This window comes from Bactrocera tryoni, unplaced genomic scaffold (genome assembly GCF_016617805.1).
Source record: "Bactrocera tryoni isolate S06 unplaced genomic scaffold, CSIRO_BtryS06_freeze2 scaffold_120, whole genome shotgun sequence".
In the NCBI taxonomy this organism is placed as follows: Eukaryota; Metazoa; Arthropoda; class Insecta; order Diptera; family Tephritidae; genus Bactrocera; species Bactrocera tryoni.
In genome coordinates, this window is record NW_024395835.1 from 676,861 (window position 1) to 700,119 (window position 23,259).

General features: G+C 38.7%; 1 protein-coding gene across 1 annotated transcript in view; it reads right to left on the minus strand.

The window, feature by feature from the left end:
* Window positions 1–2,548: 2,548 nt before the first annotated feature.
* The window catches only part of LOC120780024 (calcium/calmodulin-dependent protein kinase type 1), a 160,801-nt gene continuing 140,090 nt past the window's right edge, over window positions 2,549–23,259 (minus strand). Inside the window, exon 2 of the mRNA XM_040112313.1 lies at window positions 2,549–2,847. Within this exon, the coding sequence (XP_039968247.1) occupies window positions 2,578–2,847 (270 nt within the window). The 3' untranslated portion in view covers window positions 2,549–2,577. The remainder of the gene's footprint in view (window positions 2,848–23,259) is intronic.

Genomic DNA, 23,259 nt, shown 5'->3' on the forward strand with positions numbered 1-23,259 from the left:
TTGCGAATGTGATGTGGATTCTATAGGACTTCCAGTTGGCACAGAAATAAAACGTTGCGAATGTGAAATGGATTCTATAGGACTTCCAGTTGGCCCAGAAATAAAATGTGCCGAGCGTGACGTTGATTCAGTTGGATTTACAAAAGGTGTCGAAATATAATGTTGCGAGTCATTACTTAAAAAAGCTGGTTCGTGATACATCCGCACTACTTAAATTTGGACTGTTCAGATGATTGAAACATAATTTGCTAAATCGGCCCAACAGCTTTACTTCGTTTACTGCTTGCTTTGCAAAAAGTTGCTGCTTTGGTTTCATTTGCCTGAACATGCAAGCCCATGCCTTTGCGTAATTTTCTGCTTCATCCATTTGTTTTTTGGATGTCTCCAAACTTTTTAAATTTCTTCGACGATTACTGAGTAAAAAAACATAATTTCATAAATAAAATCAATAAAATTTTTAAACGCTTTTTCAACATACTACGCGAACGGACGATTCTTCATCTTCATCCGAACTGATGGATGTTACAGCAGGCATATGTATTTCCTTCTTCTTCTTTTTAATTGGCGTTGACACCGCTTACGCGATTATAGCCGAGTTAACAACAGCGCGCCAGTCGTTTCTTCTTTCGCTACGTGGCGCCAATAGGATATTCCAAGCGAAGCCACGTCTTTCTCCACTTGGTCCTTCCAACGGAGTGGAGGTCTTCCTCTTCCTCTGCTTCCCCCGGAGGGTACTGCGTCGAATACTTTCAGAGCTGGAGTGGTTTCGTCCATCCGGACAACATGACCTAGCCAGCGTAGCCGCTGTTTTTTAATTCGCTGAACTATGTCAATGTCGTCGTATATCTCGTACAGCTCATCGTTCCATCGAATGCGATATTCGTCGTGGCCAACGCGCAAAGGACCGTAAATCTTTCGCAGAACTTTTCTCTCGAAAACTCTCAACGTCGACTCATCAGTTGATGTCAACGTCCAAGCCTCTGCACCATATAGCAGGACGGGAGTTATGAGCGACTTAGAGAGTTTGGTTTTTGTTCGTCGAGAGAGGACTTTACTTTTCAATTGCCTACTCAGTCCGAAGTAGCACCTGTTGGCAAGAGTTATCCTGCGTTGGATTTCAGGGCTGACATTGTTGGTAGGGTTTATGCTGGTTTCCAAATATACGAAACTATCTACAACTTCAAATTTATGACTTTCAACAGTGATGTGAGAGCCAAGTCGCGAGTGCGACGACTGTTTGTTTGATGACAGGAGATAATTCGTCTTGCCCTCGTTCACTACCAGACCCGTTTGCTTTGCTTCCTTGTCCAGTCTGGAGAAAGCAGAACTAACGGCGCGGGTGTTGAGGCCGATGATATCAATATCATCCATAGGTACTTCCAGGTCTCGCAAAAAGTCGAGCTCATCAAAATACCATAGAGGTGAAACGTATAACCCATCAGCTCCTGCACCAGATGTTTGACTTTGCAACGTTTGCATAGTTGCCAGTTTTTTCTTCATGTCGTCTATCGACACATCGCTTTTTATTTCTTGAAATTCCAATAAAAGTTTTTGGTATCCGTAGCTTTACGGCGTACATTTTTGTTTTTATAACAGTCAAGTTTGCTGTTCCACAACTCCGGCATAGTTTTATATACTTCGATAAATTCACGCATTTTCCGATCGCTTTCACGCATTTTTATTTGTTTTTACTTATTAACTTTACTTTGTTTAACACTTTGCTCCGTAGACGCGCTCTCTTTGACAGCCGAAATTAAGTGGCGAAATCGATTGAAGTCGCACGACCAACCCAAACACTATTCAAGTAACACAACCAACTTGACTAAATATCAAAAAAATTTTGATTTTCATCCAATCAGTTGGCACAACTTACACAACTGCCCCATATACTTATGTACATACGTAACAATCAGTTGTATGCTTTCCATAAAAGCTATTCGCACACAAAGCACTTGCAAGCAAATGGTTGCCTGTTTTTTGGCAAAACTACTTGAACTACGCAGAATAGTAAATTACCACTTACCATTTGCTTGCCAGTGAAGAGGCAGTTGATATGTTTAGAACGCATGTGTTGAAGATACCTCAATCAGAGTGGCAAAAGTGCAACGATGATTGGTTTAAACATATTCAAAAATTTTTTGGATCTTAATGCAGAATATTTTGAAAAACAATAAAGCGATTCTAGATTTAGATGATTAATATTTGTTTTTGTTTTCTAATCCCGAAATATAAAATACAACCTACGTATGTAGCCAAATGGGAGTTTGTATGAACTTTAAAAATCCAATCGAAAAAAATAGTTTTTGTGTCAAATGCGCATGAACATATATGCATGAATTTACATTAATCAGGAATATAAATTTGAATCCTAATTAATCGATTTTTTTTTACATAACTAATTATGTACTTATTTACATATAATTTATGAAGAAAAAACAATCCTCCCATTTGTTATATTCCTAGAGAAAATCTGGAGTATTTTCTTTTGGGCAGTTAGAGCAAATAAACAAAAGCATTTTACTTCCTGAACTTCGTTTGGTGTTACAATAATATAAAAAATTAAATTGGTACTTTAAACTAACCTTTTAAAATCTGAGCGAAAAGATTTGCGTCATTTTCATCGTAGAATGGTGGATAACCACAGAGTAATATGTAAGAAATAACTCCTATGCTCCATACATCAACCGCTTTTCCATATGGTTTCTGAGCCAAAACTTCGGGCGCTACGTAACCTGGTGTACCACATGCGGTTGCCATAATACCGGAGTCTTCCATCTTCGACAACCCGAAATCACTAATCATTATTTTACTGTCATTATTAGGACTGTAGTAAAGAAGATTTTCTGGCTGTAATTTATATAAAAAAAAGTTATTTTTCACAATTAATTATTAATTTGATTATTTTGCTAGTTTTAGTTTTACAAATTTTCCAAGTCTTGCAAGAGTGCAGGATTACAGAGCACATTACAAAATTCTAGCCACTTTAAATGAAGCAGATAATACTAAGTGACAAACTCTCGTATATGTATTGAAAAAGAAACAAAAAATCAATACAATTTTAACGAGTTTTTTTTTATTTCATAAATAAAGAAGCCGCTTTTAATATAAATACCTTCTTCAGTAACTTTTATCTACAAGTATAAATGTGAAGTAAACCATTTTTAATTAATAAACACGAAGGATATTGTAGAAAAAAAACTTTATAAATAAAAAACAGTGAATTATTTGAATCATGTAAACAATATAAAGGCTCATGTGGAGAAAACACATCCTAGTAAAATAACAGGTACGAAGACAACAAAGTGCTTTTATATAATACGGTCATAAAGCCGATTTGGATATATGGCATTTAATTGTGGAGTGCGACCTGTGCAACTACATAATATTGATATAAAACAAAGGTTCCAATCGCAAATGCTTAGAACAATTACGTGTTCCCCATGGTACATGCGGAACGAAAATATCCATAAAGACCTTGGTATTCCTATAATAAAGAAAGAAGTAGAAGATAGCAGAATTAAATATATATATATCTAAACTCCGAGATCACCCAAACCCTTTGGCTAATGCTTTGGCACATTCTTCCGATCAAACACGCCTTAAAAGAAGAGATATGCCTGCGTATTAAAGAGTAACGTATCACCAAAATAGCTCAATCACTTGCTTGAGCTTGTCTAGTTTTTAAATAGATTTAAGATTTTATAACTTATTGTAAGACTTAAAAAACAGCACATCCTCCAAAAAAATCAAATTGAAAAAAATATATATATGTATATAAATAATGTGGTAGCAGGCTCAAGGCTGTAATTATTTTAACACATTCCTTAAATTTACATGAGTCTTGATGAAGCAAACTTGGCAGGCAGTACCAGCTTTTTTGTACATGTTTTGTTGATGTGCCATGGTAATCCGTGCACCGTGCAAAGGTTTTGCAATACTAATCCTATCATTTCTCTAAATCGCGAAGAGGTCATACAAAAAATATAATTAAATTAATTAATTATATTAAATTTTCATTACAATATAATACCACTTATTGCGTGCCTAAAAAACTGATTTTCAGCAACATGTTATACAAATCCAGAAATTTGGTTCAAAATTCTGTATAAATTTGTCGTGCCTCTATTACAAATTTTGTGCAAACTTATCGAGCTATGTAAAAAATGCAGTGCTACTTTTACCTTAACTTTGTTATCTCAAAAGGGAAACGGATAAGTTTGATAAACCAATTATAATCTGTGCAACATACTTTGAAACTATATAAAAAGGTGAAGGTATTTATTTACCCTATTTTGTGGTTGAGTTACAATACATGTAAAAGATAATGATGGATTTAAATTGGTGGCGTCTTATGAAAAGTTGATATAATTTTGGTCAGATTAGGACAATTGTTGAAACAATATCCTAAATCGAATATCTCTTCGTTTTCTGTAATTGAGACATGGCCTAGAGAACACGAGTATCAAGAATTATTCGAAGGTTGGTAATGCAGATGTAAGAAATTGATCTATTGTTATGCCTACAAAATGTCATTAATGGGAAAATTATAGAGTATTTTAAATAACATACAATTTAATTGGTCTACAACTCTGCTTATGCCGTTTTTTTGTAAATTTAAGGCTTTATTGTATAAAAACGGTAACAAAAATGTTATTCAAAATATTGGCCGTCGCTAGCTACTACTTTTGACCATCTTTCTCGCAGCATGCATATTCCGTGACGAAAGAACTGCTCATCTTTCGAGTCGATCCAAGTATCAATCTAATTTTTGACTTCTTCATAAGAACTGAAGTGCTCGTTAGCTAGACCGTGTGCCATCGATCGGAACAAGTAGTAGTCAGATGGAGCAACGTCTGGAGAACACGGCGGGTGGGTAAGATCTCCCATTTCAGCGACTCCAACTATTTTTTGACCACCTTGGCTTTAGCAGCTCATAATATATTACCCCCAGTTGGTCCCACCAAATGCAGAGCATGACCTTGGCGCCGTGAATGTTCGGTTTTACCGTTGACGTTGAGGCATGTCCAGGCTTTCCCCATGACTTTCTTCGCTTAGGATTATCGTAGTGGACCCATTTTTCGTCGCCAGTTACAATGCGATGTAAAAATCCCTTTCGGTAGTGCCTTTGAAGCAGCTGTTCACATGCAAAGAAGCGCCGTTCGACATCTCTTGGTTTCAAGTCGTAAGGAACCCAGTTTCCTTATTTCTGAGTCATCCCCATGGCTTTGAGGCGTTTTGATAGGGCTTGCTGTGTCACTTGCAAAGATTCGGTCAATTCTTCTTGGGTTTGAAACGCATCTTGTTGGAGTAATGCTCCGAATTCAGCATCTTCGAAAATCTTCTCCCCACCACTATGCCGGTCTTTGACTTCATAATCACCATTCTTAAAATGTTGAAACCATTCGCGACATGTTCTTTCACTTAGGACAGCCTAACCGTACGTATCCGAAACATTCGATGAGCCTCAGTCCCAGTTTTCTTGGAATTCAAAAAGAAAAGCAAAATTTCCCGCAAATATCGAGAATTCGGCTCAAAAAGTGACATTTTTAGTTTAGAATAAATTTTGGATGCAAACAGATCTCTACAAATATTTTGTTGAGTTAGCGTTGACACAAATGTCCAAGATCGATATAAAACGATTTAATCGACCAGTGCTTGACCCTAGAGACATCTATTGGAAAACGGCGGAAGCAAAGTTGTAGACCATATCTGCAAAACTTGAAATTCTATACATAGGAGCCCAGTAGAGAGGGACATGTGCGGTAAACGTTACCATCAAAGCAGACATTGTACGAACCGCCACTCGACCCGTTGCTATAATTATTAAAAGAATATCTTTCAGCGTCATTTTAAGGTTTAGAAAGACGGTCAGTGACCAAATTTTTTTTACAAAAGATGCACAAATTAAGGATATGACAGATGTCAAGACTAAAGCACTAATCTAAGAAGCAATGGTGCATATACTTCTTCTTCTTCTTTACGGGCGTAGACACCGCTTAAGTGGGTATACACGACACACATGTGCATTCAATCGGTATGTGTGCAATCGCGAAAATGTTTGATTTGTTATGATCAGTGTGCACACATGTATGTCGTGTATGGCGCTGTGTGCACACAAAATCTCATTTCTCTCGTGCCGTCAATTAGAAAAGATCGCTGACGAACAATTTTCCACTTGCTTGTCGCACATATTCACTGTTTGAAGAACGAATGCAAAATGGATTTGTATGTCGTGTACGGCGAAACGATTTCATACAGATCGAATGCACATATGTGTAGTGTATGGCCCCTTTTACGCGATTATAGCTGAGTTAATAACAGCGCGCCAGTCGTTTCTTCTTTTCGCTACGTGGCGCCGATTGGAGATTTCAAGCGAAGCCAGGTCCTTCTTCACCTGGTCCTTTCCACGGAGTGGAGGTCTGAAGAACTTCGCCTTGATGCGGATTGTGACTAGACGTTCATCCACCGGGGTGGATGACAGTACTCCATCACCACCACGAATCCCACACCAAACTTGCGTTTCTTTATATAGCTAATGTAGTAATTGCCACAAGGACCTACTCGCCCCAGTCTTTGTCCCGTCCATCGCATTTCTTGGACGGCGGTGAAGTCAGCCTTCACTCTAACGAGGACATCAACCAGCTGGGCAACAGCACCTTCCCAATTAAGGGACCGGTCATTCCAGGTGCATGCCCTCAAATCGTAATCCTTAATTCGTTTCCCATGGTCGTCATCAAAATGGGTGTCTCTCATCCGAGGCTGGTTGCTATTTTTTATTGGGTGCGTCTTCAAACTTAGGATACTTTGTCTAGAACCGGAAGTTGTGAGCTGCTTGAGTCATACATATGTAAAGTAATTGTTTCTGGCCACTCCCAAGTGAATGGCGATCAGAGAACTTTCCTCACTTGCGTGAACTTCTACACATGACTCCATGCTGCATATACACACTCGAATAAAGAGCTGATCCATTTTGATAAAAACTAGATAAGGGAGGCAAGAACACAACGGAATAAGGGCAAACAAAAATCGGAGGAAGTGTCTCGAAGACAGACATCAGCGTAAGCGTGCGAGACCCCCCACGATAGGAGTCGTAATAAGAACAGGAGCTTTCAAAGCAGACTGTAAACGAGCAGAAAGTAGATGTGGTGAGTATAGCAGTCTAAAATCTTAAACGACACGACATGGATCTCCGACGGCTTGACCAAAGCTGTCATATCGGTATGTAGAGGGAAAGCTTTACACGACAAGCCGCTATTATACATATAAATCAGGGGAGGGCATATTAGCCTATATACTATACTACTATAAATTTAAAAAATGTAAGACAAATAATAAAAAGCATAATAAATATTTTATTTTAGTAATCATTTTTTTAATATGTCTTTTTAACAGCATTTAATTTACTTTACTTCAAATAATAAATTCTATGTTTGGTTTAATCTCATTTGCTGTAGCTACACGCATTATTGTACCAAAATTTAAATCAGATAACCTACTTCTAATATTATGTTTGTTCAATTTCATTATAGAAAAAAATTATTCACAAGTGTAGGTACTTCCAAACATAGATATAATTTTTTTCGAATCAAAAAGTTTCAAACCAGGTTATTTCTTTAAACTTCCTAATAAAAAGTAATTTTAATATTAACTCCAGTTTATGAACCACTGTTTCTCCAAACACATATGCCCAAATGAATCTTATGAGAGCGCAATGTGAATGATAAACCAACACCGCTTCTACCGCCTGCTTACCATAGAATTTCCAACTATTTGGGGTTTTCCCCGTAGAAACGAATCAGCAGATTGCTCTCTCACAACGCAGGGTTGTCAATCTCCTTATACTGTAGTAATTATAAAAAATGTCTTCAATATGTTTGAAATTTTCTTAAACTAACTCAAAATGAGAGTCGAATGCTATTATTTATAAATATATTAACTATTTTTAATAGTTTGATTTCAGTTTTGATATTTTATATTATGAAAAATTATAATTGAAAAGTTAGATGTGTATAAAACTACATATGCGTATTAAGTAATGCCAACATTGTTCTCATGAAAACGAGAACAAAACGCTTGCCGCTCGTAGCGAAGGGAGAAGCGGAATTCTATGTTTCTGCCATTAGCGTTTGTATCCTATTTGAGTGCTTAGCCACTCTCAATCAATAATGTCATACCGCGCAAATATATTTTTATTTGATGTTTTTTTATATTATTGGAAATATGTGTTCCCTTTCTAAAGTGCGTATTATTATTTTAATACATTTCCAGAGGCAACTTAGATTTTTAAAATTAAACAGAACAATTACAGAAAAAAAACGCAATTCTTTGAATATTTTGATAAAACAACCAAACTGAAAATATCACAAATATTAATATATATATATATAATATATATTTAATATATATTTATATAAGCATTTTCATTAAATGGAACTGAAATATGTTTAAACAAACTAAATATTATGGTCACAAGTATCCTTCTTTTTATTTATGCAGATATATAAAACTGCCTTGCATATGTTCGTATAAAAGCCCACAACTTGAGAAAAGTTTTCCCAATTGTAGCTAAAATGAATTTTTACAACTGGCATCACCACCATTACTACTCTATCGGATGTACAGTGGTGTGAACAAAATAGGAACAACCATAAGTTGTTGTGAAGATTTAAAATGTGCTGTTCTCTTATTAAATAAAATTGTTTTTAGATACACGTATAACTTATATAATTTTTTCCTAACAGTGATTACAATTTTCCACCATGCAAAGGTAAATAAAAAGCAATATTAATGTGAAACTCTAAAACCTACAAATAATGTTTACCTCTTTTTGTTCACACAACTGTACAATTCCGATATGAAGTAGACTTCCGCTCTTTAATTTGTGTACGATGTCAGTCAGGAATAATGGCACGCCCAACACCTCTCTCACTGGAAGTGAGAGAACAATTGCTAAACGTCAAAACCACCTAAACTTTGACAGTTGACTGGATTGCGGAGGTTTTGACGTTTAGCAATTGGAAACGAGCGATGGCCAGATTGAAATCTTACCAAAAAAATATATAAACGGAGGGATTTGTTGCATCGTTCAAGACCTCTTATAAAAAATGTAAAACAATGAAAATTAAATAAATTTGTGAAATTTAAAGGTATTTGATGAAACGTAATTGTAATTTGAAGCATCATAGTATTATTTTCAATGGAAAATGATTAAAAACATTTAATGATTGAGAGCTAACAAGCTTAAATCCTTTTATTGGGTACTAAAAGGTCAAAAATTCCGTTGTTCTAATATACTTTAGACAGATTTAAATAGTTTCTCCATATAATAAATAACCACTATTTAGTAATTTTTATACGTACTAAATGTTGGGTGTTGGGTTAATAAATGCCCAAAAATTGTTATTTTGTTCGATCTGGCCATAATGGAAAATGTTATAAAAAACGCTTATTTTGAGGCAGTCTCACACTGGAATAAGTTGGGCATCCCATTATCCCTGATGTCAGTATTGCCGCAACCAGAGATAAAGAGATGTTTAACTTCTCTCTCACTGGAAGTGAGAGAACAATTGCTAAACGTCAAAACCACCTAAACTTTGACAGTTGATCGAGTTCAGGAGGTTTTGACGTTTAGCAATTGGAAACGAGCGATGGCCAGATTGAAATCTTACCCAAAAAATATGTAAACGGAGGGATTTGTTGCATCGTTCAAGACCACCTATAAAAAATGTAAAACAATGAAAATTAAATAAATTTGTGAAATATACCTTTATATATACCTTTTGATGAAACGTTTTGGAATTTTAAGCATCATAGTTTTATTTTCAATGGAAAATGATTAAAAAAATTTAATGATTGAGAGCTAACAAGCTTAAATCCTATTATTGGGTATTGAAAGGACAAAAGTCAGTTGTTATAATATTCTTTAAAAAGATGTAAATAGTTTCTCCATATAATAAATAACCACTATTTAGTAATTTTTATTCGTACTAAATGTTGGGTATTGGGTTGATAAATGCCCAAAAATTGTAATTTTGTTCAATCTGGCCATAATGGAAAATGTTATAAAAAACGCTAATTTTGAGGCGCTCTCACACTGGAATAAGTTTATTATCCCTTTATTCCTGGCCGCAACCATTCTTCGATAAACATTAAGTTATGGAGGAATGTAATTGATTTTTTTCGCAACATTTTATGCCCTTCCCTCCGTAAACTAATATTCCCCTCATCTAACCCTCGTGCGCACTTTGCAAACTTTGCGTGCTAAAAATCTGCCCATCCCTGATATAAATCATTATACTCTCAAGAGACAATCTTGGGAATAGTTAATATATTCTGCTAAAAGTAACACCAGGCGTTTTTTGAAAAAATTGTGGACGAACTTGTGAGACAATTTTGGCTATTGCCATAAATGAAGTCGCAAGCGATTTTAATGGATGAATTTCAAGGGTAGCATCAGGACGAATAGCCGTGGAGGCGCCCTAAAAACTTTTTTTATTGCTAGGCACGCTGTTGCTACATCCCGAGCAAGAAAACACTTCCGAGAAGAACAGTCGGAGCTTGTAATCGATAGTACCTTCTTTAGCTCTCTGTTGCGGACAACAAATGCGCAGTGACCATTAGGTTGTTAATAACATTTGAAATCAGTCATCCAAAGTAAAATTTAAGGAGTAATGTGCTGTACATCATATTTTCCCGCCTGACGTTTGGAATTGAGGGAGCTGATTTAGAGAAATTGGCAACGGGTCGAGCGTGGCGAAAGCAGAATAATGGGCGAAGCGTAGGTCAGAAAGGCGCGAGTGGCGAGCCGAAGGGCTAAGCTTACCCTCAAGATGTAACGTCTAACGAAAGTTTCGTGTACTGAATACAAGCAACTACCACAGAGTTAAGAGTTTAGTACGTAGGCGTATTGCTCTTAAGTCAGGATGGACAGACATTACCTCAGAAAAAAAAATTCTAACAAAGCTCCATTAACAAAGCAGAGAGAAAGACATTACATATAACAGGGTTACTTACAGAAAAGTCATGGTTCTCCCAAGGTCAACTTTACCATTATTACAAGATATGAGGAAAATAGTTATTTGTATAATTTGGGATTATTTTAATATCGATATTTAAAAACATCTAAATCATATGTTAATGGAAGATATGTTTTTAATATTACGAATATCTTTTGAATATACATTCCCACAGATCTATTATAATTGGTATAGTGAATTGAGCTAGTTATATTGATGTATAAATATATCAGACATAAACAAAATATTACAACATTGAAACTAAGTGGACCTGTGGTATAAATTTAAACAAATGTAATTTTTTGTAATATTTTCACAATTTCTTCGAAGTCATTTAAAATACATAGTGTGACTAACGCATATAACTCTTATACTGAAATAATGGCCAATTCTCCGGCACCTCCAGTTATAGAACCCGATTTCAAAAATGGATTTGATCTGACTACAGACTTAAGTCGTTCCGAAAAAGGAGCAATACTAATTCCAATAAAATACCCAGATAGCTATCATCTCACGAATACTTAGTGCAAAAGATTAAAACTACTCAACTAAGGAAAAGTAAACGGAATTGTTTGGGCACTATAAATACTTGGTAACTAACTGTATAAAGAATAACTTTTATATTTCAGAAGTTTGCAAGCCAATTGTGGCAATCTAACGATTCACAGCTTTATCGTGTAAAGTTTGACATTTTTGATGTTAAACATACTCAGAACGTTTAAGCATACGAACGCTTTTTATATTGTTTACAGTTATTTAAAATATTCATTTCGGCCAAAAAATGGAATTAATCTTTTACTTAAACAGTACATCGGTGAACTTATTTCAATTGTTGGCGATGAAGCTCCATTAACGAGCAGTGTTTATCGGATGGTATGGTGAATCCAATCAAGGTCGTAGATCACTCCAAGACGAATTTCGTGAAAGTCGTTTAAAATCAGTTCTTGCTGGGGAAACTATTTATGCAGTGCACAAATTAATATTGCAAGATTATCATGCGACCTATCGTGAGACTTAGTCAGCTATAGGCAGTAGTGGGACTAGCATAAATTCAACATTGAATTAATATTTGACTGTATAAAAAATTGTTTAAGTTGGATCCCACACAATTTGTCGATCGCTAACAAAACAGTAAAATCTGAGTGGTGCACGATAATTTTTTTGCTACTTATCTTTCAAGAAATCAGGAAAATCAACTACCGAAGTCTCTTCACCACGACAATGCGAACTCTCACACATCGACTGGAACAATGAGCATCAGAGGATGATCAGAACGCATGTTTTGGAGATACTCAAACAGAGTGACAAAAGTGCTTCGACAAATGGTTTTGTACTCATGCAAAAGGTATAGATAAAAAAAAAATATATTTTGAAAATCATTAGAGCGATTTTCGATGATTAATATCGCTCTAATACCGAAGTATAAAAGGCGACCTACGTACGCCATAGCAGGCATAAAAATTTACACCGACCATCAATCTTTAATCTTCTCCATATTAGAAACGGGTGCACATTCTCTCTATTTAATTAATATAAATCACATATTGGCCGATATAAGCGATATGAAGTCACTCGGAAGTTCGAAAATCTTTATATTAGGTATAAAGGGCTAAAGAAAGTATCGAGCCGGCTTAATCCATTTTTAACACACAGACATACTATTATCGGTAAATGATTTTGTCCGAATTTAAATCTTACCTGTATAATATACAGTGTATATCTGGCACACTAACTCATATTAACTATAACAATATATTATATATATAACTATAGGCAATGGGGTCAACTTATTCGGTGCTTAGGAGCTTGAACAGTTTTGGTTTGATTTGCAATTTGCACAATTTTTGGTCATAAACTGACATATCTCAAAGTCACTATTCGTGCAGAGTTTTACGTCGTTATATTAATTGCTTATTGATTTGTATATTGGAAAATGAAAGTGTCTAAATGACTCTCGGCCCGCACACAAATACGAGGGCATACCAATAAATCCAAAAAAAAAAAAAAATATATATACTCGCAGTACATTAAAAAAAAAAAAAATATTGTTATAATAATATTATTATTATTATTATATTTAATAAATATAATAATAAAAACTATAAACGCGGATTTCATTAATTTAATCGAAAAAACAAAAAACTCTTATTTACTTAAAAGAGTTTTCGGTTTATAAAGTTCTCAGTTTACACTGAAAGAAAATATATACAAATATTTTACAAACTTACATTTTCTAAATGAATATAGATTCAAAAGAATCTAAAACATCTCAATTCTTGAAAATTCCCAAAATGATTTCTGACGATAAAAGTCCATATACACCTGCAGAAGCTACACGCTCTAAGCAAGGTGCTAAAAAACAAAAGAGGGGGAAAGACATATCATACTCCAAATTCATTTCTGAGAGTGACTGTCTAATAAAATACTGCACTCGATTTGCTTCTTCGCCGATTCAAGACAATTCTGAATCGGCGCTAGAAATAAAAAGCCAAACGATTGAAAATTTTTGGACACGTCTCGAAGCTGCATATGACGCAATTGTAGATACTGACGAGTCAGATCTACCAGAAAACTTTAAATCTCCTGCTTACGCAAAATTTGAAAAATGCTTAGACCAGTATGAAGACACGAAAATTATGATCGCAAATCAACTAAAACTTATTAAATCAATCGCACCTACTCCCCATTCAAGAGTAGAGCTGCCACAAATACAAGCCCAAGAAGCAAGTTCTGGCATTCATCTCAAAGTGCCAGCATGCGATACAGAAATATTTCATGGAGGTTATGAACAATGGCCGTCCTTCCGGGACATGTTTACTGCCGTGTACATAAACCATCGAAAATTATCGCAAGCGCAAAAGTTCTATCATCTCCGATACAAAACAAAAGGTCAAGCAGGCGTAATAGTAAAACAGTTCGCATTAAGTGATGACAATTTCAATTTGGCTTGGGAAGCTCTGAAAGCAAGATATGAAAACAAAAGAATATTGGTCGACAAGCAAGTAACGATACTCATGAACTTGCCGAAAAAAAAAGAAACAAGTGAAGAATTCATAAAATTAGAATCCACTGTTTCAAATTGTTTACCATTACCAGAAAAATCATTACTTCTATGGGAGCAATCGCTCTCATCAAGAAGAGACTGCCCAACGTGGCAGCAAATAAAAGATTTCTTAACTGCCCAATATGAAATTGCGGAAAGGGCAGATAAAAAAACAGTCAGAACTGAAAACTTTCAACCCGACCTAAACAGAAGCTTCAAGCACCTCTGCAATACAGCAGTTTCTAAGTATGGAAAAAAACCTACTTAGAAAAGGTGAGCTGAAGCAAGATTATGATGGTGTCTTAGAAGAATACCTTCATTTAAATCACATGGAGGAAGTAAGCCGATGTGAAAAAATCTTAAAAGGCAAATATTACTCATTCTACTTGCCACATCATGCAGTAGTAAAACCTGACAAAAGAACAACAAAAGTCAGAGTTGTCTTCAATGCCTCAAGAACTACTAGATCGGGGAATTCCCTAATTGATATTCTATTTACGGGACGTACACTCCAACCAGATCTAATGCTCCGCATATTGAATTGGCGTATATACAAATACGTATTCAATGGGGATGTCGAAAAAATGTATCGACAAATAGTCGTACATAAAGACGATCAAGATTTTCAGCGAATTATTCGTACACTCCACGAACTGGCAGAAAACACAAAGTCAGAATTTCCTCTGGCAACACAAGTGTTAAAAACACAGACGTATGTAGACGATATCCTGTCTGGGAGCCACAGTCTTCCACTAGCATACGATACCTTATCACAGGTAATAAATGCCCTCAATACCGCAGGGTTTCCTTTAAAAAAGATTACAGCCAATCACCCGAATATTTAAAAAAATATTCCTAAAGACCATTTGTTGGATACTAATTTCCTTATATTTGAAAAGGAAAGTACAACAAAAACACTGGGCATACAATGGAATGCGATATCGGACCAGTTTTCATATACTACAGAGTCAATATCCGCATTATCCGCCATCACAAAGAGACAAATTTTATCCTCTGTGGCAAAACTTTTCGACCCCGCAGGATGGCTTTCGCCAATTATGATACAAGCGAAAATCCTGATCCAAGAATTATGGCTAGGCGGAACCGACTGGGATAAACAAGTGAAGCCTCTTCGCTTAGAAAAATGGTCCCAGTTTGCTAATAACCTAAAAGACATTTCGCAGATACAAATTCCACGGTGGGTAAACTATTCCCCCGAATACAAAGTGGAACTACACGGCTTCTGCCTCGCCTCTGAAAAAGCATATTGTGCCACTATATATGTGCGTACACAAAGCGACTACAAGCCACCTCTTCTTCTTCTTAATTGGCGTAGACACCGCTTACGCGATTATAGCCGAGTTAACAACAGCGCGCCAGTCGTTTCTTCTTTTCGCTACGTGGCGCCAATTGGATATTCCAAGCGTAGCCAGGTCCTTCTTCACCTGGTCCTTGCAACGGAGTGGAGGTCTTCCTCTTCCTCTGCTTCCCCAGGCGGGTAAAGCGTCGAATACTTTCAGAGCTGGAGTGTTTCCGTCCATTCGGACAACATGACCTAGCCAGCGTAGCCGCTGTCTTTTAATTCGCTGAACTATGTCAATGTCGTCACATATCTCGTATAGCTCATCGTTCCATCGAATGCGATATTCGCCGTGGCCAACGCGCAAAGGACCATAAATCTTTCGCAGAACTTTTCTCTCGAAAACTCGCAACGTCGACTCATCAGTTGTTGACAACGTCCAAGCCTCTGCACCATATAGCAGGACGGGAATTATGAGTGACTTATAGAGTTTGGTTTTTGTTTGTCGAGAGAGGACTTTACTTCTCAATTGCCTACTCAGTCCGAAGTAGCACCTGTTGGCAAGAGTTATTCTGCGTTGGATTTCTAGGCTGACGTTGTTGGTGGTGTTTACGCTGGTTCCAAGATAGACGAAATTATATACGACTTCAAAGTTATGACTGTCAACAGTGACGTGAGTTCCAAGTCGCGAGTGCGACGACTGTTTGTTTGATGACAGGAGATATTTCGTTTTGCCCTCGTTCACTGCCAGATCCATTTGTTTTGCTTCCTTGTCCAGTATGGAGAAAGCAGAACTAACGGCGCGGGTGTTAAGGCCGATGATATCAATATCATCGGCATACACCAGCAGCTGTACACTCTTATAAAAGATGGTACCTTCTCTATTAAGTTCTGCAGCTCGAACTATTTTCTCCAGAAGCAGGTTGAAAAAGTCACACGAAAGGGAATCGCCTTGTCTGAAACCTCGTTTGGTATCGAACGGCTCGGAGAGGTCCTTCCCGATTCTGACGGAGCTTTTGGTGTTGCTCAACGTCAGCTTACACAGCCGTATTAATTTTGCGGGGATACCAAATTCAGACATCGCGGCATAAAAGCAGCTCCTTTTCGTGCTGTCGAAAGCAGTTTTGAAATCGACGAAGAGGTGGTGTGTGTCGATTCTTCTTTCACGGGTCTTTTCCAAGATTTGGCGCATGGTGAATATCTGGTCGGTTGTTGATTTTCCAGGTCCACACTGATAAGGTCCAATCAGTTTGTGTACGGTGGGCTTTAATCTTTCACACAATACGCTTGATAGAACCTTATATGCGATGTTGAGGAGACTAATCCCACGGTAGTTGTCACTGCCATTCAGAAGGCTGGAAAAGTGTTCCCTCCATAATTTAAGTATGCTCTAGGCATCAGTGAATAGATCACCTTTGGGGGTTCTACAAGAGTATGCTCCGGTCTTGAAACCTTCTGTAAGCCGCCGCATTTTTTCGTATAATTTTCGAGCATTACCCCTGTCGGCCAGCTTATCAAGCTCTTCGTACTCACGCATTTCGGCCTCTTTCTTCTTCTGTCTACAAATGCGTCTCGCTTCCCTCTTCAACTCTCGGTATCTATCCCATCCCGCACGTGTAGTGGTCGATCGTAACGTTGCGAGGTAAGCAGCCTGTTTTCTCTCCGCTACGACACGGCACTCCTCGTCGTACCAGTTGTTCTTTTGCACTTTCCGAAAACCAATGGTTTCGGTTGCAGCTGTACGTAAGGAGTTTGAAATGCCGTCCCACAGTTCCCTTATACCGAGTTGTTGACGAGTGCTCTCAGAGAGCAGGAGTGCAAGCCGAGTAGAAAATCGTTCGGCTCTCTGTTGTGATTGCAGCTTCTCGACGTCGAACCTTCCTTGTGTTTGGTGGCGCGCGTTTTTTGCTGCACAGAGGCGGGTGCGAATCTTGGCTGCAACAAGATAGTGGTCCGAGTAGATGTTAGGACCTCGGAGCGCACGCACATCTAAAACACTGGAGACGTGTCTTCCGTCTATCACAACATGATCGATCTGGTTGGTAGTTTTTCGATCCGGAGACAGCCAGGTAGCTTGATGAATCTTATTATGCTGGAATGTAGTACTACAGCTAACCATATTTCGGGCCCCGGCGAAGTCAATCAGCCTCAACCCATTTGGGGATGTTTCGTCGTGGAGGCTGAATTTACCGACCGTAGTGCCTGGTGTTGAAGTCGCCAAGGACGATTTTGACATCGTGGCGGGGGCAGCCTTCATAAGCGCGCTCCAAGCACTCATAGAAGGCATCTTTGGTCACATCGTCCTTCTCTTCCGTCTGGGCGTGGGCGCAGATAAGCGATATGTTGAAGAACCTCGCTTTGATGCGGATTGTGGCTAGACGTTCATTCACCGCAGTGAATGATAGTACTCGGCGACGGAGTCTCTCTCCTACCACGAATCCAACACCAAACTTGCGCTACTTTATATGGCCACTGTAGTAAATGTCACAAGGACCTACTCGTCTCTGTCCTTGTCCCGTCCATCGCATTTCTTGGACGGCGGTGATGTCAGCCTTTGTTTTTACAAGGACATCAACCAGCTGGGCAGCGGCACCTTCCCAATTAAGGGTCCGGACATTCCAGGTGCATGCCCTTAATTCGTAGTCCTTATTTCGTTTGCCATGGTCGTCATCAAAAGGGGGGTCTCTCATCCGAGGCTGCTGTTGGTTTTTCACTGGGGTGAGCTTTTTACGTGGCGGGTCCCAAACCCAGCGCACAACCCTACGAAGGGGATGTTTCGCCTTCTCACTTTAGCTCGCCTTCGAACGGATGTTGTTAGGCTACACAGAGGATACTTGGTCAAAGACCGGAAGTAGTGAGCTGCTTGAGCCATGTGTAAAAGAATCGCTTCTGGCCACTCCGAAGTGAATGGCGATCAGAGAACTTTCCTCACTTGCGTGAACTTCTACACATGACTCCATCCTCCAAGCCAAGCCACCTACTAGTGGCAAAAGCAAAAGTTGCGCCTCTAAAAACCATAAGTCTACCACGACTTGAACTATGTGGCCCTCTGCTACTAGCAAAGCTAGTCTCCATGCTGCAGACCCACTTAAACATGGCACAATGTAAATTATACCTCTGGTCCGATTCCGAAATAGTTCTAGCCTGGTTGGAAAAACCACCACATGCGTGGAAAACATATATTTCCAACAGAACGTCTCAAATACTTGACCTAGTAGGTCACTTGGCCCACTTGGCGACACGTAGCCAGTGCTGAGAATTCTGCGGATCTAAATCGCCGAAAATCGTCGAAAAATCGCCACTTATCACACTACAATGGATGATGCTGACATCCTTGAACGATTTTCATCGTTCCCCCGAGCACTCAGAGTAATCGCCTATATTCTCAAATTCGCAGAGCGACTCAAACTTAAGGTAAAGGGAGCAACTTGCCCCCAATGCGATACATTGACGCACCAAGACTTATAAAAAGCGAAGGTCGCTCCTATCGCATCAACCCAAACGCGCTACTTCAGCCGCGACCTAGGGTTACTAAGAGAATCGAAGCCAATTGACAAAAAGAGCTCACTCTTAGGACTAAACCCATTTATAGACACGAAAGGTCTGCTTCGTGCAAACGGCCGGCATGCTAATTCCAGCCTTACGCATAACGAACGCCATCCCATAATAATACCAGAGAAATCCCCATTTGCCACATTATTCATCAAGTATATCCATATACTCATGTTACACGCCGAACATCGACTCATGCAACATATGGTACGCCAAGAATATTATATTCCCCGTCTTAAGCCCCAGATCAAAAAATGCATTTTCGTGTGCAAGATCTGCACTATGCATAAGCAAAAAATGCGAACTCAGATTATGGCAACACTTCCACCGGAACCCTGCAACTTCGCTCTGCCTTTCACCACCACAGGTATCGACTTTGCTGGGCCTTTTAAAATAAAGGCGTCCATGCTAAGGTCTCCCACCCTGATGAAAGGCTATGTGGCTGTCTTTGTCTGTTTTACGACAAAAGCAGTACACCTTGGGCTATGTACCAATCTGACAAAGGAGGCTTTTCTCGCAGCATTTGCTCGCTTCGTCGGACGACGTGGCTTCCCATCCAAAATCATGAGCGATAATGGTAAAACATTTATCGGAGCTCAACATTGTACAAAAATACGCTCCCCAAGGTATCAATTGGCAGTTTATCCCCCCTAGCGCTATACATATGGGTGGTTTATGGGAATCAGCCGTAAAAAGCTTCAAATCACATTTTAAGAGCTAGCTGGCACTTATAAATTTTATTATGAAGAATTTACGACATTGTTAACCAGAATTGAAGCCGTTCTCAACTCTCGGCCTCTCGCTGCCCTCTCGCAGGATCCATCCGACTTTACAGCCCTCACACCAGGGCATTTTCTTAAAGGAGCGCCCATTCTGGCCACACCTGAGCCAGGCGTGGAGTCGCTTTCATTATTAAACAGATGGGAAAGAACTAAAATTCTCCATCATGATTTCAGTGTCCGATGGAAAGAAGATTATTTAAAGGACCTCCACAGAAGGTACCGGTGGAAAACACTAGATGGAGATTGTGTCTTAATTCATGACGATTGTCTGCCCCCCACTGAATGGAGGCTTGGCCTCATAGAGAAGCTTTACCACGGCTCCGACGGTCACATTCGCGTTGTTGATCTCCGTACGCAAAACGGATCACTAACTCGGCCGCTCGTTAAACTATGCTTTTTGCCCACAGCCGATAAAACCGACACGTAAACCGTAAACAATAAACGATAAATCGATATAACCCGCAAAACGAACCACGAATAATATATTAATGAACCGCAAAAGTAATAATAGATGGGTGATCCACATGACTACCCACCAATGCCACCTAACGTAGCACCAACTATCATATCCGTATCTACCACAAACATATAACTTAAATAATATCTTTGACAGATCAAATGGATGTCGATATGCCGCCAGCACCAACGCCAGCCGTTCGGTCGACCATTCACGTGCCACGAACGGGGCCTACACCAGTCCCTCGAAATCCTACGGCCATAACGCAACCAACCCTTGCCCGAAGTGCAACACGCGCAAATCCGACGCCGGTGCCAGCAGAACCGCAGCGCCTCCGATGCCCGCTTTGCCGCCGCCCCCACAGGTTGCCGCACTGCAGCATATTTAAGAGGATGCTGCCTCCGCTCCGCCAGCAGATTGTCCAGGCACATGGCCACTGCCTAAACTGTCTGGCAACTACCCACTCCACATCGGAGTGTACGTCCGGATATACGTGCCAAATATGCATGCGGCCGCATCACACACTCCTTCATCGAGACGGCAGACAAATACTTGCCTCCTCCAGTCGTGCTACGACCCGACGACCGCAGGCGAACCGTGCTGCACGACCACGAAGAGCTGAGCCACCTCCAGAATCCCGAACACGTACTCGGCGCCAACACCATAATACCTCTACGCGGCGGCGTCAACCTAGGCCGCGGTCTCGCCAACCCACTGGGCTCAGTAACGTGGTGGCCACATTGCAACAGTTGCAAAGATTACTAGGCTAATAATTTGCCTAGGCGGGCCGGGATGTCCAAATGACTCTCAGTCTACACCGTCATCAAACACAGCTACATCACATTTCAACACCCCACATTGGCAGAAAAAATCATCATAAACGAACAGCACACCTCACTCACCACTCACCTTCCACATCACATCAATACACTCAAACATGACACCACACTACCAATTAGAACACAACAACTTTCAACAAAAGGGACGGACAACTCCAGCCGCCCACACTTCGTTATTGGTTTCCGTACGAGTTAAGACTCAGGCACTTGCGCATCCGTTTTTTTCGCATCATCACGGCCTTTTTTTCCCCCGTCCAATATAATCTGTTTACTCCGCCGATTGGTGTACATAATTTATAATTTTGAAATCGTTGTTAGAATCAATTTATTCCGCCGCCGATTGGTGTAAAGTATAATTGTGAAATTCAATTCGAAATATAATACATACTCATATAAAAATATTTAAAGAGGAAAAAAAAACCCGTACTTTGCGTTCTTCTTTAGAAAAGTGAGTTTCGGTAAAACGAAAGGTGAGTTCGCTACTTAAGGAATCAGAAAGAATCAAATGAAATTTAAAATTGTGTTATTTGGGAAGTATGTGTGGTTCTAGTCCGAATTCTCTTATCTTCAGACTGTAACATAAGAATGTCAGAAGAACGTTAAAAAAAAAAAAAATTGTTGGAAATCACTCGAGCATGTTTCGAAATATGTCATTTCACCTACAGGAAGGCGGTTCCACGCCCCTCGTCCAATTTAATCCTCGGCTTCTTTAAAGCCCTTTCATACTATCTCGGGTGCAAATTTTAATATTTCCATTTTGCCGGTCGTAGTTCTTATAATATTTGTCTGAGCTTAATTTATTGGTTCGTTTATTGACGTTTTGTGGGCGTGTCGGTGGTCTGCTCCATCTATGAATTCGCTCTCCATTGTTTGCCACACGTGTACATATTTCATTACGACATCTCAATTTTTCATCAAGTTATGGATTGCACAGACGGACGGACAACTCGTCTCGTCATCCTATTCATTTATATGTACATAACCGTATATCTATTTTTATTAGTTATAAATGACACAAACAACCGCTAGGTGAACAAAACATACTACATATGTAGCAACATGAGTACAAAAATATAAAGCGATCGAGCGAAAAATTATACTAATAAATAGTTATGTGAAATTAGGCTAAAATTAAATGTAACTTAAAGCAAAGTAAAGCAATTACGATAAAAAGCGATATGTTAGATTTAAATTTGTGTATTGAAATATCGAAAGGGGCAGAACATAAACAGATAAACAGGTATATAATGATGATTTCGAGTTGAGATCGGATCGTCGATGAACGAATCGTCTACTGTCTCGAGAGGTTGTTCGAAAACTGCCGAGTTGGAAATGTTATTGGTGGGAAGCTTGAACTAAAGAAAATTGAACTAAAGAAAAATCGATTAGAATCCACAAGATGAAAACAGCCAACAGAACAGGTAGAATTATGTATGTATAAATATTTTTCTTTTACCCAATTTGAGAATTGAGGATGTTGCGGCTACCAGGCGACACCCGGTAAGACTTTCGACAAGGGATATCCTTTTGGTGGAAACTAGAGCTAGCGTACGTGAATTGCCAAGCATGTTACCCTTTAAGGGCTTTTAAGAACTTTGACAATGCTTTCGCCGTGATTGAGTTGTAATGAAGCTGGCTGGTCCCCATCAATGTGAACTTCATTAGTTTAGGCTCATTTTCAGGGGATTGAAGATAAGTTAAAATGGAGTTTATTCCAAATGCCAAAGCTTTAACGTCACTGCCAAAAAAGCTCAGAACCAAAAGTTTTTACTCGTTTGATGGCTGATGGCTGAAGGGTGTTCATTTGTATAATATCCCTTCCTCGATATTGACTTCAAAATTGCAAAGCACATGCAAGCAAGAGCTTATACTAATCGCACCAAAAGGAAACGAGCAGCATTTATTTATTTCAAAGATTAATTGAAATTATTAGTAAAATAAGCAACATTTTAGTATTCAATTAAACATCAGTGACTGCACTCAGCGAAATATAAAACTCCTTACAAACAAAATTGGAAATAAAAAATTACATAGAAAATTTAGTTTCTAAAAACACAATGTAATTTCAAAACTACACAAAAGAATTATGACGCAATCTAGGGAGGCGTTTTAGAGTACAATATAAAAAAGCTTAATGGCAATAATGAAAAAAAAGAAATAAATCGAAGAAATTACCTTAAATTTTATAAATATACTGCCATTTGAAGTGCTCAGAACTAAAAAAATATAAGAATATTAAACAAAAACGTTAAAAATATTTTACGAAGACGT